Source organism: Carettochelys insculpta, chromosome 11 (assembly GCF_033958435.1).
Source record: "Carettochelys insculpta isolate YL-2023 chromosome 11, ASM3395843v1, whole genome shotgun sequence".
Classification (NCBI taxonomy): Eukaryota; Metazoa; Chordata; order Testudines; family Carettochelyidae; genus Carettochelys; species Carettochelys insculpta.
In genome coordinates this window covers 11,498,860-11,517,709 of record NC_134147.1, presented here as the reverse complement: position 1 = coordinate 11,517,709, position 18,850 = coordinate 11,498,860, and the positions used below count along the sequence as shown (strand labels likewise).

General features: G+C 49.3%; 1 protein-coding gene across 3 annotated transcripts in view; it reads right to left on the bottom strand.

The window, feature by feature from the left end:
- SYN2 (synapsin II) overlaps positions 1-18,850 on the bottom strand; it is a 408,886-nt gene that overhangs the window by 45,575 nt on the left and 344,461 nt on the right. For all 3 annotated transcript variants that reach the window (XM_075005593.1, XM_075005591.1, XM_075005592.1), the window contains exons 9-10: positions 9,366-9,468; positions 4,482-4,631 (exon numbers count right to left, since the gene is read on the bottom strand). In XM_075005593.1, coding sequence (XP_074861694.1) covers positions 4,482-4,631; positions 9,366-9,468 — 253 coding nt within the window. The remainder of the gene's footprint in view (positions 1-4,481; positions 4,632-9,365; positions 9,469-18,850) is intronic.

Here is an 18,850-nt window from a genome sequence, read left to right as displayed (position 1 = left end):
TTCCCTATCCTAGTGGTACCGGAAGATGGCCTGGAGGTAGCCCTGTGCAATCTCTGCTGGGGGACTGGAGCACACACCCCCCACCCTCAGTGGCGGGGGCTGGTCCGGCTGCTGGCTGCAGGAGCTGTGGAAACAGAAGGGGAGAAGGGAATGGGCCATTAGTCCCAGGCGCAGGACTCCGTGTCCCCACCCACCCCCTCATCCTGGGGTCCTTGAGGTGCCCATGTGCTGGGGTATCCCACATGGGTGCCAAGGGTGCAGGCTCCCCACACTGCCACTCTGGCTGCACCACATGGTACTGTCCTGTTCGCGTGGTGCTGAGCACCGCGCTTTGTCCCCCTGGGCCTGGGGAGCGTAGCCGTCCGGGGTCCACATGAACCAGGGCTGGTGGTCATGTGTGATGCCTGCAGCCACCCTGGTTGGGACCTGACGCCCCCTCCCCAGGCCCTGGGGCAGCTGGCATGCATGCCACCTACCTATGGGTCCCTCCGGGAAGTCAGGCAAGGCACGGGTGGATGGAGCCTAGCTGGATGGCCCGGATGGGATGTTGATGATGAGGGCCCCCCTCGCTTGAGCCCTCACCATCGCTGGTGGGCTCAGTTTGCCATGCTATCCGCGGGTGCGTGGTGCTGGCTGCTGGTCCCGGGTGCTCCTCACCCTCTATTGCCGTCTCCACCTTGGTGTCGGCTGCAGCTGTTGCAAGCATGACAATGGGGGGGAGTCTGGCCTCCTTTGGCCCCAGGAGGTGGTGGAGCTCCTTGTAATAGGGGCAGCTTGAGGGAGTTGCCACCGACTGCCGGCTGCACCCCTGGGCCTGCAAGACCCCTGCCGGGGTTCTTTCACTTTTGACCAGACCTGGCCTGGGATGCAGGTGGGGTGGCCCCGACCAATCAGCTCCTTCACCAGTCTCTCAAACTCCACGGCATTGTGGTGCCAGACTCCCATTTGTTGGAGGAGCATTCTCCCATAGGGAGAGGAGGTCTTGGAGCTCGGCGTCTACCCAGGAGGGGGCATGGCACTTCAGGGCCTGCCTTGCCTCCTGGGAGAACTCTCTGTTGTCCTTGGAGGGCCCCTGGGGTGGGTGGAGGTCTGGGTGGCTGGCCATGGGTCTGGACTGGGTGGCCATCGCAGAGGCGGGTGCACTGGAGAGCAGCATGGACTCCCTGCTGCCTGCACACTCTCAGCTTCCTGCCTGAGGCTTGTGGGAGCCTGAGTCTTTAAATGTGCCAGACGCTGGGGCCATAGAGCTCTGCTCCTGCTGGGCATGGCACCACCGCATGCCAGCTGATCACTGCCATGGCGCGCTCCCTCTTTCAAAATAGGCATCTGTGGAGCATCTGCACTTGCTGTGTTTCTAAATACTCTTTCGAAGTGGGCTGTTCATCCCACTGCAGGAACAGAGAAGCAACTTCGAAGGAGCTGCTCCGTTCTTTTGATGTTGCTTTTGAAGGATTGCGGAGTGTGTGTAGACGCTCGACTGGTTATTTTGAAAAAGGGCCATCTTCCGACCTCAATTTCGAATGTACTTGCCAGTGTAGATGCAGCCTTGCATTCCTCTTTTGAAAGAGGCATGCAAATGAGGGAAAGCCTTTCCATTAAAAAAAGGGAAGAAAGGTTCTTTCAAAGATGGGGTTTACTTTCGAAAGAGGTGCATCGACACTGCTTTTCTTCTTTCAAAATAAGAATATGCAAATGAGGTATCAGATATGTAAATCAGCACCTCATTTGCATTTTCAATTCCCCTCATTTGCATCCCTCTTTAGAAAGAGGAATGCAAGTGTAGACACAGTCATTATGAGTATGAGAAAGAGGAAAGAAAGCGTAGGCCTTCTGCCTATGGGGAATGAAAGCTAATAACTGATGACCTCAAGAAAACTGAAGTGATCTGTTTTTCCTTCAGTCCTCACTAAAAAGGTAAATTGAGACCAGATGCTCAACACAATTAATATTAACAACAAGAGGGAAGGACTGCAAGACAAAATAGCATTAAGCAAGTAAAAGACTATTTAGATACTTTTGATATATTTTTCTTGGCTTTCACTGAAGTTTACAGTGGAAAATTTGACTTTGCGTTGAAAGACCATAAGTAGATGCACCTTCTCGCCAATTTATTTCTTTGAAAATTTCTAGGAAAACAGACCCTTTTAACTATAAAAAAACCAACAAAAATGTTAGTTGATGACAACTTTCTGTTGGGAGACAGTTGGATAGAAACTTTTTCCACCAATTGTAGGTTTCAGGATAATTTGAAGTGCTAAGTGCAGGTATTATATTGAGGTCTTTCATAAGTCTTAGGTTCTTGCATCTGTGCATAGCGGAAGCTTTCTTGGGGGCGGCGAAAGGATGTCCCAAACATAGCTGATGGGAACAACAATGGAAAATTCCACATCCTGCAACAAAGCTCCTCGTATAGGCATCTAGTTAATTAATTTAATTATTTTAGCAAGAGCTCTAATGACCAGATTTTTATAAAAAGAGTCTGTGGGGCATGGCCATTTTTCGACCTATGTTTGAGAGTGGAATTCTGTGTACAAACAGGAACATACCCAATTTGAGTACAAAAAGAGCCAACTTACTTATATGCAATCACTCACAAACATTCCCACCCCTTGGGCCTCTCAGCAATCTAGCTACAAGTGCCTAATAGGTGTACTGGATTTTCAGTCAGTGAGAGCATTTAATGCTTCCTTTTCTAGGGGTGAAAGCTATCTGTTAAGCTGACAACACTTGTCTCAATTTTACATCTCTCTTTGGTGCTTTGGGCAATGCATTTTAGATAGCATTTTACCGCATTATATGGTCGGTTTGCTGGTCTTGAAAGAAAGCATGTGTGCAAATAAAGTGATTTTGTTTTCCCTAAAAGTGACTCTTTTTTAGGTACCCTTTTCAATGGGCTTGAGTCATGGTGGATGGAAATTCATTGTTCATAGTTATGTGGTTTGAAACAATTTTGTGCTCTGTTTCTGGTGGTGAGAACATAAATAGATACTACTCCACTTCTTTCTGTGGGATGACAGTGTGGTTTTTTTTTTCTTTTTTTAAAGAAAGCATGATGATCTATTTCGAAGAGCAAATTAGTCACTCTCCTTCAAGAACTGGTTTACTGGAGATGTACCACAAAGTTGTTTACCTGATGCAAGCCTATTCAGGATTAAAAATAGACTTTTTAATTAGGGTTAGTAATTCCCAATTTACAGTTTGGGTCTGTTTTATTGCTTAAACGGTCACCATTGGTCCTATTGGTAGAGACAGAGAACTTCATTCTCAATTGTTCATTTAGACCCCATCCTGAAAAGTGCAAAATACTCAAACCACCTGCTAAAGTCAATGGAATTTGCTCAGCCCCTCCCAGAATCAATCCCATTTGCTATGACTTGTGAGCACCTAAGGAATAATATATTTGGCATTTAGTAGCACTTTCCAACTTCAAAGTCACCTGAACAGCACACTCCCAAGAGTTAAGTAATGAACGTCCTTGTTTTACTAGAGTTACATTGGGATGCAGGGGGCTAGATCAGCAAAGGGCTTTAGATGTCTAACCCTAACCCTTTAGATGTCTAACCCTTCAGCTGCCTAAACCTAAAATATAGACCTTTAAATCCCCTGTTCTGTTGCCCCCCCCAAATCCTGCATGTGCCCAAATTTCTGTTGCTGAACAACACTGGTTAAGTTGTGACACCTGACCACCAACCTCACACTAACCTCCGAGTTGCTCTGGCTGCCTTTCAAGCCTGCAGGACCCAATTCAGCAAGTATGATCAGTGCACAGCTGCTGGACTGGGCCTCACACACAGTGCTGCTGTCTTCTGAAATCCTTCAGACCAGTGGTGAGAGCATGCACCCAAGATGGGGCAGACTCGGTTTCAAATCACCTCTCTGCCTGTATGGAGCAGGGATCAGAATGTAGGGCTGCCACCTGCTGGCAGAAAGCAGCACATTCTGTGAGGTTTGCATCATATTTAAATAGATCACACGAACATGTCATGTACTTGGCACACATTGTACTCAATGGATCTCAGTAAAATCTTCTGCAAAGAGACAAGTTGATAGCAAGCACTCTTGCTTCCATCTTCAAACAAAAAAGCCAAATGCTGTCTACCTAGGGCAGTGCCTGCAAGGGTTTTTCTATATTTATATATTCTATTTTTTCATGGTTATGAGCTATTACCACATAATAAGGACCCAATTTGCTCCTACGTCAAGTCATCTGAAAAAATACCAAATCCAGGCCTATCAGGACACTTTACTAGCTAAAACTTGCATGCAGAATCACACCACCAGAATACTTTTGATCCACAGTGGTTGTTTCCAGAATACCTTCTGAAGTTCCTTGCTAGAGGCCTCTGATGAGAAGTTTTTGAATCCTTGTGGCTGTATCTGTATGTAACTGCTTTAGCCAAATCCTTTCTTGAAAGTAAAATCTTGGCCCTAAGTTATACATATTATCCTAGTGCATATTTAGAAAGTAGAAGTTTTCTTACCTGAGGCTGTTGAGTGGCAGTAGGTCTCTGAGGAGATGGTACAGGCGTTTTGGACAACAGTTGGTTCATTTTGCTTACAACTAAATCAGTTATAAGTTGTCTGTCTTCAGCCTGATGTTCCCCAATCAAAGGCATTGCACAGTCCATAACCTATAATATACAGCAGCCGATTAGCTAGAGAATATAGCATTACAGTAACCCCATCCATGTATGTCATGTCATCTATCTAATTTGTTCATCACAAAGGAGAAAATATGTAGAAATGGAAATGGAGAGGAAAATGGAATTGAGCTGAAGTACCATCCTCCCCTTTCTGGAGATGGGAAACCACTCTATGTGATCTTGGTTTGAGTTTCTGTGCTGTATATGGGCCGTTTCTGAGCCCATTACTGGCTAGGGATCATCATTCTCCCTTTCCAATCCCAAGGCAAAATACCCACCAAACCAAAAACCTGTGAAAACTATAAGAAAGATCACATCCACCAATGGTGGCCTCTTCCTGCTGCTGGTCCCACCGATGAGCCTAATAGGGAGATATCTCTTTAAGAGACCGGTTCCAAGCTTCAGAGATTCAGCTGAAATCCTTGACAGGCCCCACTGTAACTGCCCTCAGGCAAACTTGAATCTGGGACCTCAGGAACTTAGTGCAGGCGCTGCTATAGCTTAAGCTAAAGGCCATGTGGCTTTCAGCTGCACAGGACACTTATTTTTTCTCTGTGAAGTGGTGTAAGTACCACTACATGGGACAGTTAACCACACCTTGGTGTGTGGGTTACACTGACATCCCCTGGGCAGCATCACGTGGGGAAAGGAGTGGATGGGTGTGGGAAGATGGTGGAGTAGGAGTGGGGTCTTGGTGGAAGAGACAGAATGGGAGCAGCGTGAGGCCTAGGTGCATTAGGGGTCAAAGGAGGATCAGGGATGCCTAAGCACTAGAGTGAGAACTGAAAGGTAAGTACCCCCTGGCAGCTGAGCACCAACTCTACCCTCTTCCCCTCAGTGCTTCTCACCCATCAGCAGCCCCTCTGATCTCTTCTCCCTTCCTCCCGCCATAAGCCCATGTGAGCAAAAAGCCCAGTAATTGAATATGGGATCCGAGCTGGCAAGAGACACCCATTGAGCTTTCCTAGCATCTGGAAGGCAGGAGCTGAAGTGCTTTCTCCTGCCGAGATCTGACTGGAAGAGAATATTCAGAGAGCAACATATATGGCCTATTTTGGTTGCATGTGACACCTAGTGAAAGGGCTGGTTTTGGCTCTGCCTTGCTACTGCTGCTGCCTTCAAGGCTTAAAAAGCCCCCTCAGTGTGAGGGTAAATCTGGGACTCTCAAGCTAAGGAACAAGTGCTCTTCACAGATGGTATCGGGAGGGAACACACAGTGTATTTTTCTTCCTAATAAAAGAGTTAAGACTTATCTGGGCCAAGTGATGTTCTTTACAAATGTGCTGTAAGAACTAACATGTTCTGTGTAACGTGCTACTAGAACTTTAAAACCTAATGACTAAGAGAAGAGTCATCCAGGCAATTCCCCACATTAGAGGGCCTGACAAAGTTTAAAAACATAGAAAGCACCCCATGTATCATTAGTCTGCTTGCAATACACAGTGGTTTTTAAAATAACATTCAAACACTGAGCCAAGTATTTCTTCACTACCTCATATAACTACTATTTAAAGCCTTGGAGTTTTCATAAAAAAACGCTTCACAGAAAAAGACGCCTGCAATTTATTTAGTGTAATGTGTTACTTTTGCAGATGTCAACACAATCATGTTCTGCAGGGTCATCATGAAAATGGTTGTAAAACTCTCGCAGATATTAACTTTTGCATGTATGTACTATAGGATGTCATTCCATAAGGTATATTTCTCTTAGTGCATGAGAACAAACTTCTGAGGAGCAGTCAACAGCTCTATGACCTACTTTTTAGACATGACAGAGGTTTAAATGCATAGCAGTAGTCAGAAGAACAGCAGCAACACCAATGAATTCATAAATGTGTAGAATCACTAAAGCTATTGTGTTGGCACTCTTGTGTTGTATAATGAAATTTGGAACTTCAGTGGCATGTGGAATCACTGGGCCAGACTGTCCTCTCTGCCTGGGTTGTGACTTAATCAGATCATGACGACGAGGGTGGAGCCTCCAGAACATTATCAGAAATATGAATTTGCTCTCATCGTTCCTGTAAAGTGGGAACGGAGATAGTAGGCAGTTGGAGCTCTGTCGCGTGAGCATCAGGAGATGCAAAGAGTCTACTGCTGCTGAGGGGAAGTCACCCTGAGGCTGTTGTTGCTGAGAGATGTTCCTCCATTAAAGAATCTACTTCCAGTGAGGGAGCAGCAAGAGCTGGCAGGGTTAGAATTTATTTTAACTGTGAATGTGAGATTTTAAATGTGAGGGGAATCACTGACCACAGCGTAAAATAATAGTCTGAGGCCAGTAATTCAGGTGGACTGGGAGGTCAGGGGAATTGCTTGTGTAAGAAGGAGAGGTGGCCTGGGGCACTGACAGAATTTTAGGGTTGTTTATATGTGTGTGGCTGTTTCTACAGGTTATTACCTCAGGAAGAATGTGCAGTTGGAAAAACAGGATGACCGAAAGGTCACTGCGGATAGTGATCCAGGCGAGAGACAGCCTCATTACTAAGAGTCAGTTACTCTTAGGAAAAGGTTTAGTCATTCCCTGGTGTTGTGAATTTACTGCCAGGAATGCTTGTGCAAACAGTAAGTGCTAAAGAATAGACAGGGAAAGTGAAGGGAAGATGGATTCTTTTGAAGATGGGTTTACTTTCAAAAGAGAAGCATCTACACTGGCTTTCTTCTTTCAAAAGAAGCTATTTTGAAATTAAGATATGCAAATGAGGCATCAAATATGCAAATTTATACCTCATTTGCATATTCAATTTTCCTCATTTGCGTATCTCTTTTGAAAGAGGAATGCAAGTGTAGGTGCACCCTAAGTATGTCAGCATATGGCAAAATAGATGAATGCCCACCACCTAACTTCAGTGAAACTGCAAAGATTAACTGATTTAGGCTCTCAGACAGCTGGAATTGTTTGCTGTCCACTCTTAATTAGTGGTCACACCAGCCTCACCCAAACAGAGAGGCTGTTCCGGAGACAGGACACAAATTCAGCAGTTTTTATTCTGGGGACAGATCTCTGTAACCACAGGGGATAATGCTTCTAATGATGTTTGTACAGATGCAGAGGGAGAGGCAGAAGTGACTGCCAAACCCAGAGAATAGCATTTCTGAGCTGATGGTTGAATGGGTGTTTCACTTGCAAAGGGTTGCAAAATAGAACAATTTACAGTCTCTGCAAGTAGCCTTGCTGGAGAGGATGGGGTTGTAGTCAGAAGGAGTACACTCCTGCAACACCATTGGCAGCTAAGGTCATCACTGCCAAAGAACAACTGGAGACAATACTATTGTTAGTCAGACAGTTCCAAAACATTAATTGATACCATTCTTGATCACTGACATGATGAAGGAATGGGAGCTGCTCTACTATTAATATTTTCTATTCTATTAAGGAATGATAACTATATTGGTCTCAGTAAGCAGCACCTTCCAAACCAGTGGAAAAAATCTCCTTTTAGGGCTGGTTAAAAAAGGAGCACTTGTCTGTCTGCATGGCGCAAAGGAGGTGCTGAGCCAGCTGGGGGGACTGTGCAGCTCCCCGCCCTCTGGCCAGGGACCCCGCAGCTGGCTTGTGTAAGCGGGGGAAGTTCACTTGTGTAGTGAACAATGGTAAGTATATGTGTCCCTCGTTTTAGCAAGCACTTATAAGTAAACTACTTGTTAAACGAGGGATTAGTGTATTCTCTACTGTATTTTTGAATAGTCCATAAGTAACCCCACTAATATTGATTAGATTTTTTACTAGGAGTATAAGTATGGTGCAGGTGGCAATGGCATATGCTTGAAAAGAGGGAGAAATATGAAGCACATGCTTGTCCGTTATGACCTTTCTAGTCAACGTTTTTTTAAATCAATGAGAACATTTTTCAGAGCTGTGATAGGCACTGGTCCTCGTCTATCAAAGACTGGAGCACATTCTAACTTCAGTGGGACTTGGAAGGTGCTAACCATTTTTCAGATGTCGCTCAAATTCTTGCAGGATTATGCTGTAAGTCTTTGGTAAATAGTACCCACTATTTTGAACTAGCAGAAGACCAAAAAGGAGATTTTTTTTTCTTTATAAAAAGGGAAAACATACATGCTTAGCCAGCTTAACCAGCTATATAGAAACTTAAAAAAAATTAAATTAGTACTGAAAACAAGCACAGCAGACTTCAACTAAGTTAAAGATGTCAATTATCTTATGCATTACGATGACAATTTGCCCACCTTTGATATTCTGAGGGATGGCAGGCATGTCACTTAAATTAGCTGACACTTCCCAGAGGTTTTTTTCCTCTCTTCCCCTCCTTCCTTCCCCACTTTTTCCATTTTTATATTTAGCTGATTCCTCAGTTCTCTCAGTACTGCCCCAGAATCTGAAGAAGTGGGTCCTTCCCATGAATAAGATTGGTAGTCTTTAACGTGCTTCAGGAATGCTTGCTTTGACTTAGAGTAGTTTGACTAAATTGGAACTGAGAACCTACGGGCAGACTGTCCTAAGGTTCAGAGGGTGGGGGAGCAAAGGGTAAAGCAAATGAAAAAACATTAGAGCTAGAAATTCATATATCATTATAAAAAGAACTGTGCCCATAACTTAGATATGGGGTACTGCATTATGGCTTAAACATAGTTAAATATACTGCATACTTTGAAATGCAAACAACTTGAGTTGGAAGCCTAAATCATACTCAAGGTAGTTTTATTGAGGCCTCTTAACAAGGAAATGCTCATATTGACAAAGTGTATGTCATATCTTACCTCAAAAATGTAATCCTTTCCATCCTTGCCATGGACAGCTTTGACAGCACAGATATCCAAACCCCCAAACATTTCAGAGCAGGTGTCAACCCACAGCTTGTACCTGTTGTGTGGAAAACATAGTTCCCCCCATCAGTGGAAAAATCAGGTATTCATTATTATATGGGCCTCATAGGACAGTTTGTTGACTGGACAGTTGCTTTAAATTCAGTTTTTTCTCAAATTGGTCAGCTTTACTGAATTTTCCTTTGCTATGATCTGTGTCTTAGAAATACAAGCCCAGTGTCCATTAGGGGCAGGATAGTGATGCTAGAGAAACTGGCTCACTCTTTTTTCAGCTGGTGTTATATTGGCTCTAGCCCCAGCATGGATTAAAATACCCTTAAGGCTGATCAAAACAGGTACGTGCCTGTAAAGTGTCATCCATCAGCTGAGAGCAGCTGTAGCTCACTAGCATTCCATCCACAGTCATTTTGTCTTTCACATATCCCTTATGCTCAGGCTTCAGGAGGGTGATGCAGCTACTTCTGCTGGCTCTCCCTCAGGCAGGGACTCCCCCAGAGGCCAAATATCAGGTGGTGAGATTTAGCCAGATTCTGAACCTCCACTGCTGCTGGAGTGGTTCCAAGGAGCTAAAGTGAGCTAGGCAACCAGGGCCACTATAAAATTGGTGTATGACTGCCAAATATATTGTTATGTAACTATTGCCTGATACTGCTTCTTAATTCTGGCAATTCTTATTATTCCATCAAGAAAACTAAAATCCATTTTGAAACGTGGGAGCGTCTTCATCTTCAATATTTTACTGAACATAAAAATATTTGAAGAAAACACTTAACAAGCCAACACAGAACTGATAATGCAGAGGCATCAAGTGACTTGAAGTGTAGGAGTCTACTCCCCTCTGCAAAAGTCCTGTAGAATTCAACAGTGTAACACTGACATACATTTTTGGATCACCCCATAGAATTTAAAAGGATGTTTCAAAAAAACTATATACTTATCTGCTAAATACTGTAGGGTTTTGAAATAACACTTCTGGAACTGTTTTGGTTTAATGCCAATTAAACATTACATTTTAGAAGACTTCTACGCGGAGTGTTACATTGATTTTCTGTGTATTTCTCACCTCATATATTTGAGATAGTGTAATATGGTAAGTTATGCCCTTTTTGGACTATCAAGTGCATTACATTTTATTTATAGCCTCAGAGAAAGAAACCGGATGGGTGCTTATAATACGTGTTTGACCAGGTTGGACATTTCATGTTTACAGTAAGGAAAGATTCAAAGTCTCAGTGTAAGAATGATCTGTCCATCCTGTGCATGTCTCTGTGGAAGGGCTGGATAACTGATCAGTGACTGTGTCAAAGTGGCCCTTGGGTGCCAGAAAAAAAAGTGAGGCAACTGCTATACTAGAGCATGAACAGAATGACTAGTGTTTGGCAGGACACACACAGCTGTATTGTTCCTTCAGTTGTGGGCAGGCAGAGTTAGATGAAGACAGCTTTGGCAGGAGGGACTTCCCTCTTGGGGTTATCCTAGTGCCCCCACCTGCCTCCCTGGGCCACTTCCACCAGACCACCCTTGTAACACAACCACAGTACTTTCCTCCAATAGCTGCAGTTCTGCTCCCTGGTGAGTCTTCTCTCCCCAGTCCCTATTTGTCCTTTATCCCCTTGCCCCACTCCTTCCTGGGGGGAAGCCTTTTCAAGGACTCAGCAGGCCTTGATTGGCCACAGCTGTTTTATTGGCCCCAGGTGTTGGCTTACCCTGGAGTTGCAGACTTCTCTTTTCCTGGGCCTTAGGCCTTGGGAAACATGAAAAGACACACCCAGCTGCCTATATATCTCCCCTCCACAGGGTGCTGTAGCTGGCTGCAGGCCTGGGTCTATCACAGTAGTGATCAATGGCTCACTGTCTGGCTGGCAGTCAGTTTCAAGTGGAGTGCCTCAAGGATCAGTTCTAAGGCTGGTACTGTTCAACATCTTTATTAACGACCTGGGGGGATGGATTGCACCCTCAGCAAATTTGCAGATGACACTAAGTGAGGGGGTCAGGTAGATACATTGGAGGGTAGGAATAGGGTCCAGAGTGACCTAGACAAATTGGAGGATTGGGCCAAAAGAAATTTGATGATGTTCAACAAGGTGACATACAAGCTGCGTCTACACGTGCACGCTACTTCGAAGTAGCGGCAGTAACTTCGAAATAGCGCCCGTCGCGGCTACACGTGTTGGGCGCTATTTCGAAGTTGAAATCGACGTTAGGCGGCGAGACGTCGAAGTCGCTAACCCCATGAGGGGATGGGAATAGCGCCCTACTTCGATGTTCAACATCGAAGTAGGGACGTGTAGACGATCCGCGTCCCGCAACATCGAAATAGCGGGGTCCTCCATGGCGGCCATCAGCTGGGGGGTTGAGAGATACTCTCTCTCCAGCCCTTGCGGGGCTCTGTGGTCACCGTGTGCAGCAGCCCTTAGCCCAGGGCTTCTGGCTGCTGCTGCTGCAGCTGGGGGTCCGTGCTGCATATACAGGGTCTGCAACTAGTTGTTGGCTCTGTGTATCTTGCACTGTTTAATGAAAGTGTGTCTGGGAGGGGCCCTTTAAGGGAGCGACTTGCTGTTGAGTCCGCCCCGTGACCCTGTCTGCAGCTGTGCCTGGCTCCCTTATTTCGATGTGTGCTACTTTGGCGTGTAGACGTTCCCTCGCTGCGCCTATTTCGATGTTGGGCTGAGCAACGTCGAAGTTGAACATCGACGTTGCCGGCCCTGGAGGACGTGTAGACGTTATTCATCGAAATAGGCTATTTCGATGTCGCTACTTCGAAATTAGCTATTTCGATGTAGCGTGCACGTGTAGACATAGCCACAGAGTCCTGCACTTGGGACGGAAGAACCCCAAGTACTGTTACAGGCTGAGGACTGACTGGTTAAGTAGCAGTGCAGCAGAAAAGGACCTGAGGAATACAGTGGATGAGAGCCTGGATTAGAGCCAACAGTGTGCTCTTGCAGCCAAGAAGGCTAATGGCATATTGGGGTGCATTAGGAGAAGCATTTCCAGCAGATCTAGAGAAGTTATTATTCCCCTCTACTCCGTACTGGTGAGGCCGTATCTGGAGTACTTCATCCAGTTCTGAGCCCCCCAGTATAGAAAGGATGTGGACCCATTGGAGCAAGTGCAGCGGAGGGCAATGAAAATGATTAAGGGGATGGAGCACATGACCGAAGAGGAAAGGTTGAGAGAGTTGAGCTTATTTAGTTAGCACAAGAGAAGCATGAGGGGTGATTTGATAGCAGCCTTCAACCTCCTGAAAGGGTGCTCCAAAGAGACTGGAGAAAGACTGTTCTCAGTGGCGACAGATTGCAGAACAAGGAACAATGGTCTGAAGTTACAGAGGGAGAGTGGGAGGTTGGATATGAGGAAAAACTACTTAACCAGAAGGATGGTGAAGCACTGGAATGTGTTACTGAGACAGGTGGTGGAATCTCCATCCCTAGAGGTTTTCAAGTCCTGGCTTGACATAGTCCTGGCTGGGATGATTCAGTTGGGGTTGATCCTGCTTTAGGCAGGGGGATGGACTCGATGACCTCCTGAGGTCCCTTTCAGCACTAGAATTCTATGATTCTACAGTGGAATAGCTAAAATACATAAAGACACTGGTTGTGTCTACACTAGCAAGTACATTCGAAATTAGGATGGAAAGACTGAGTCTTTCAAAAGAAGCTGCAGAGCGTCTACACTGACACAGTACTCTTTGGAAATTAACTTCGAAAGAACCCCCCCGTTCTTTCCAAGTTGGTCCTCCGCTCCCGGGATGGGAACAGCGCCCTCTTTCAAAAGACAATTTCGAAAGAGAGCAAGTGTAGATGCTCTGTGGCCCGCTCATGCAAAAGAGGGAGTCCCCCATGGCCACAATTAGCTGGCAGGCGCTCGTAGCACAAGCGGAGCTCCATAGCTCCAGCATCTGGCCACCTTTCAGCACGCAGGCTCCTAGAAGCCCTCAGGCAGGAAGCTGAGAGCATGTAGGCAGCAGGGAGCCCACGCTGCCGCTCACACAGCTCCCAGCTGCGATGCCCCAGGGGAAGCCGCATCACCTCCGGCACCATGGCCAGCAGCCAGGACTCCCACCCACCCCAGGGGTCATCCAGGGACCAGGGAGAGTCCTCCCAGGAGGGGAGCCAGACCCCCAAACATCAGGCCCCCTCCTGGACAGAGACGAAGCTGCAAGACCTCCTTGCCCTGTAGGAAGATGAGGAGGTCCTGCAGCAGATGGGGGTCCCGCACCGAAACGCACCTGCCTTTGAGCACCTGGCCAAGGGCCTCACCAGCCAGGGTCACCCCACCCGGATCCTGGACCATGTGAGGTTGAAAGTGAAGGAGTTCCAGCAGGCGTACAGTTGGGCTTGGGACACGGCTGGGCAGTCAGGGGCAGTACCCACCAGCTGCCCCTACTTCCAAGAACTCAACCACCTCCTTGGGCCCAAGGAAGCAGGACCCCTGGCCATGTATGTGGACACTGCCGATCCCGTGACCAAGCTGGAGAAGACAGGGACCAAGGTGAAGGACTGGCCCGGACCACCCCCCACCCATAGGTGCCCCCCCAAGGATCCAGGACACCAGCGATGCTGAGGGCTCAAGTGAGGGGGCCCTCGTCATCAATGTCTCCTCGGACCCATCCAACCTGGCCCCCTGCGACCGCGCCTCGCCTGAGTTCCTGGAGGGACCTACAGGTATGTACCATGCATGCTGGTGGCCACGGGGCTGGGGTGTGCAGTGCCGCCCGGGGTGGCCACAGCCCACCCACAGGGACATCAGCTCCAGGGCACGGGCAGACCAGACAACCCCACCATCCCCATCTCAGATGACTGACATGTGGCACCCAGCACCATGCGGGCCGGACAGTACCACGGGCAACCAGGCTGCGGAGGGACTGAGGGAGGCAGATGAGAGCCAGCACTCCTGCAACCCAGACAGTGAACCTCGGATGCAGTCCCTGCAGGCCCATCGGGATGGGGTGGGCAGGAGGGGGGGGGGTGAGTTCTGGGGGGTCCCTCACCGGGGCAAATGGCCTGTTCCTCTTCCCTTTTGTCTCCACAGCTCCAGCAGCCAGCAGATGGGCCAGCCCCACGACGGGCCCGGGGAGCTCAAAGACTGAGGGCGAGGGGGAGCAGCCCAGGCCTCGGACAGGGCCAGCATGGGCCCATTGCCGGTCCCTCTGCCCGCGCCACAAGGCTGGGGAGGAGGAGGCAGGGGACATGGAGCTGACGGGCGTTGTGCGGGAGTGGCTTGCCATGGAGCATCAGGCATGGGACCAGGTGGGATCCAACTTGGATGCCCTCACCCATGCCGTGGCTGGCCACCTGTCCCCTGTCCCCCTCACAACATCCCTCCAAGCAGGCCGACCTGGAGGCCCTGCTCCCTCCCCACCTCCCCCTGGCCAGCCTCATCGGCCTGGCCCACACCATGCTGGCCAGGGCTGGCCAGGTGGATGTCGAGCCCCCACCTCCCCGCCCTGTGCCGAGCCCGGCACAGGTGAGGGGACCATGCCTGAGCCACACCCCTACCTCCCTGTGCCACCAGCCCCGGTGGGGCCCCCAGACCTGAGGAGGAAGGGGTGGGTGCAGGTGACAGGGCTCCTGGCCATCGAGCCCCCTGGAGGGATGAGGCCTCACCACCCCAGCCACGCATCCACCCTCCCCGCTTCTATGTAAATAGTTTTTGCCTTTTCACCCTTCTCCCTCCCATGTAAATAGTTCTCCCCACTTACCCTCCCCCCACATGTATATAGTTCCCCCTAGTAAATGAGGGGCACAGTTTTGTTAAGTAAATAGTTTATTTTTATGGTTTAACTGTGTCCCCTGTGCATGTATGCTGGTGTGTGTGTGTGTGTGTGTGCGTGTGTGTGTGTGTGTGTGTGCGTGTGTGTGTGTGTGTGTGTGTGTGCAGAGTGCGGGTGGGGGGGAGTTTGCAGGGTGGGGTCAGGTACCATGGCCCCCAGTCAAAGGCCTGGCACAGGGTCTCTCTGACACACACCCTGTCCTGCTGGGCCTGGTGGCATGGGGCGGCAGGGCCCTGTTCATACCTGTGCCCCGCCTTAGTGGCCCACCTCTGCATGTAGGGCTCGTGTTTCGCCTCCACCAGATTATGGAGGGTGTAGCAGGCCCTGACCACCGCTGGGACGCTGGGGAGGCCAACCTCCAGCCTGGTGTAGAGGCATCTAAAATGCCCCATGAGGCGGCTGAACGCCTGCTCAACAGTGTTCCGGGAACGGTTCAGCCACTCGTTAAAAAGGTCCTGGCTCAGCTGGGTGTGCCCGGTGTAGGGCCGCATCAGCCAGGCCTGCAGGGTGTAGGCCGCATCCACCACGATGCAGGGCAGCATCATTGTGTCCCTGATGGGGAGCTCTCACTGGTGGATGAAGGTCCCCTCGGCCATACGACTTCCCAGCCCTGAGTTCCTGAAGACCCTCGCGTTGTAGGCATGGCTGGACCAGCCCATGTAGATGTCCTCAAACTGGCCATTGGCATTGACCAGGGCCTGCAGGACCACCGAGTGGTAGTCCTTGCGATTCACATAGGCCCCGTGGCTGTGCTCTGGGGCCCAGATGGTGACGTGGGTGCCATCCATGGCCCTGAAGCAGTTGGGAAAGCCCAGCTCCTGGAATCCTCGGATGGCATCGTCCAGGTCCCCGACGCAAACCAGCTGCCTCAAGAGCACCTTGTTGATCGCCCAGACGACCTGCAGGGCATAGGGGGGCGTGTTCGTGAGCATGGGGTGGGGTGCAGCTTGCCCGTCCTTGCCCGACTCCATCCCCGCCCCTGGCCCTGGGGTGCCCGCCCATGCTCATGCCCATCCCCATCCCCACCCCTGGACCTGGGGTGCCCACCCATGCCCATCCCTGTGCCTGCCCCTGGCCCTGGGGAGCCCACCCTCCTCCCAATGGTGCCTGTCACCAGGCTGCCCCCTGACCCCCGCATGCAGTCTAGGTGTGAGCTGGGCACAGCTTACCTGGATGAGGATGGCCCCGACGGTGGCTTTGCCCACCCCGAACTGGTGGCCGACGGATCGATAACTGTCCGGGTGGTGAGCTCCCACAGAGCGATGGCCACCCTTTTGTACAAAGGGAGTGCCGGCCTCAGGTGTGTGTCCTGGTGCTGAAGGACTGGGGCAAGCCAGTGGTACAGCTCCAGCAATGTCCCCTTGCTCATTCTGAACTTCTGTAGCCACCAGTCGTCACCCCTGTGCTCCAGGACCAGCTGGTCCCACCAGTCGCTGCTTGTGGGGAAGCTCTACAGGAGGCGGATGACCCGAAGGACCGGATGGTATCGTTGCACCCTGAGGATGGCGTCCAGGAGGCTGGCTATCATGGTGGACACCCGGAGCTGCTGCCGCACGGTGGCCAGGACCACGGCCAGGGCGCTGGCCACGGCTGCGATGTAGGAGGGGTGTTGCTCGGGGTCCATGGGGGACCGGGATGCCACCTCTGATGCCTCTTGTTCTCGCTCACTCTTGCTCTCGCTCTGCCTAGGGATACGGTCGCCCACAACACTCTTGTCCATAAGTTAAGGAAATATGGATTGGATCCTTGGACTATGAGATGGATAGAAAGCTGGCTTGATGGTTGGGCCCAACGGGTAGTGGTCAATGGCTCAATATCTGGATGGAGGTCTGTTTCAAGCAGAGTGCTGCAAGGCTCGGTTCTGGGGCCGGTGTTATTCAACATCTTTATTAATGACCTGGATGAGGGACTGGGTTGCACCCTCAGCAAGTTTGCAGATGACACAAAACTAGGGGGAGAGGTAGATACGTTGGAGGGTAGAGAGAGAATCCAGAGGGACCTGGATAAATTGGAGGACTGGGCCAAAAGAAATATGATGCGGTTCAATAAGGAGAAGTGTAGAGTCCTGCACCTGGGGCAGAAGAATCCCAAACATTGTTACAGGCTGGGGACCGACTGGCTCAGCAGCAATACGATGGAAAGGGACCTAGGGGTTATGGTGGATGAAAGGCTGGATATGAGTAAACAGTGTGCCCTTGTAGCCAAGAAAGCTAACGGCATACTGGGGTGCATTAGGAGGAGCATTTCGAGCAGATCTAGGGAAGTAGTTATTCCTCTTTATTCGGCACTGGTGAGGCCACATCTGGAATACTGTGTCCAGTTTTGGGCCCCCCAGTATAAAAAGGATGTGGATTTGCTAGAGCAGGTTCAGTGAAGGGCAACAAAAATGATTAAGGGTCTGGAGCACAAGACCTATGAGGATAGGCTGAGGGATTTGGGCTTGTTTAGTTTACAGGAGAGAAGACTTAGACGTGATTTAATAGCAGCCTTTAACTTCCTGAAGTGGGGCTCTAAAGAGGAGGGTGAGAAATTGTTCTCAGTGGTGTCAGATGGCAGAACAAGGAGTAATGGTCAGAAGTTGAAGAGGGAAAGGTGTAGGTTAGATATTAGGAAAAACTTCTTCACCAGGTGGGTGGTGAAGCACTGGAATGCGTTGCCTAGACAGGTGGTGGATTCTCCATCCCTTGAGGTTTTTAAGTCCCGGCTGGACAAGGTCCTGGCTGGGATGACTTAGTAGGGGTTGATCCTGCTTGAAGCAGGGGGCTGGACTAGATGACCTCCTGAGGTCCCTTCCAGCCCTATGATTCTGTGATGTGCAGGCTCAGGTACGGGGGGGTGGCCTTTAAGGGGACGGCGGGCAGCAGCTCCCGAAGGGCTTGTCCGCCATGCGATCCTGGCCATGGTGCTTCCTGTCCCTGCTCTTTTGAAGGAGTGCCCTGGTGTGTGTGGACACTCTCTTTCGAAATTGTGCTGGGGGCCTTTCGAAAGAATGGACTGAACCTTTGGTCCCCGCTGGTGTGTGTGGACGCTCCGCTTCGAAAGAGCATCTTTCGATGTTCTCTTTCAAAAGATGTTCTTTCGAAACAGAATTGTAGTGTAGATGCAGCCACTGTGTGTCAACCTGCTGCTTACAAACAGGTAGGAACTAACAGGGAAGGTAGAGATGAGGGACAACCTGGGAAGCAGTGATCATGAGATGGTAGACTTCAGGATTCTGACCAAAGGAAGGAAAGACAGCAGCAAATTACACACCTTGGACTTCAGAAAAGCAGACTTTGACTCCTTCAGGAACCTGATGGGCAGAATCCCCTGGGATGCTACCATGAAGGGAAATGGAATCCAGGAAAACTGGCAGTATTTTAAGGAAGCCCTATTGAAGGTGCAGAAAGAAACTGTCCCGATGCGCAGCAAGAGAAGTAAATATGGTAGGAGACCAGACTGGCTTAATGGGGAAATCCTTGGAAAACTTAGGCACAAAAAGGGAGCTTACAAAAAGTTGAAACTGGAACAGATGTCTAGGGAGGGGTATAAACGTATAGCTCGAGAATGTACGGCAGTTATCAGGAAGGCGAAAGCGCAACTGGAGTTGCGACTCGCGAGGAATGTGAAGGATAACAAGAAAAGTTTCTACAGGCATGTTTCC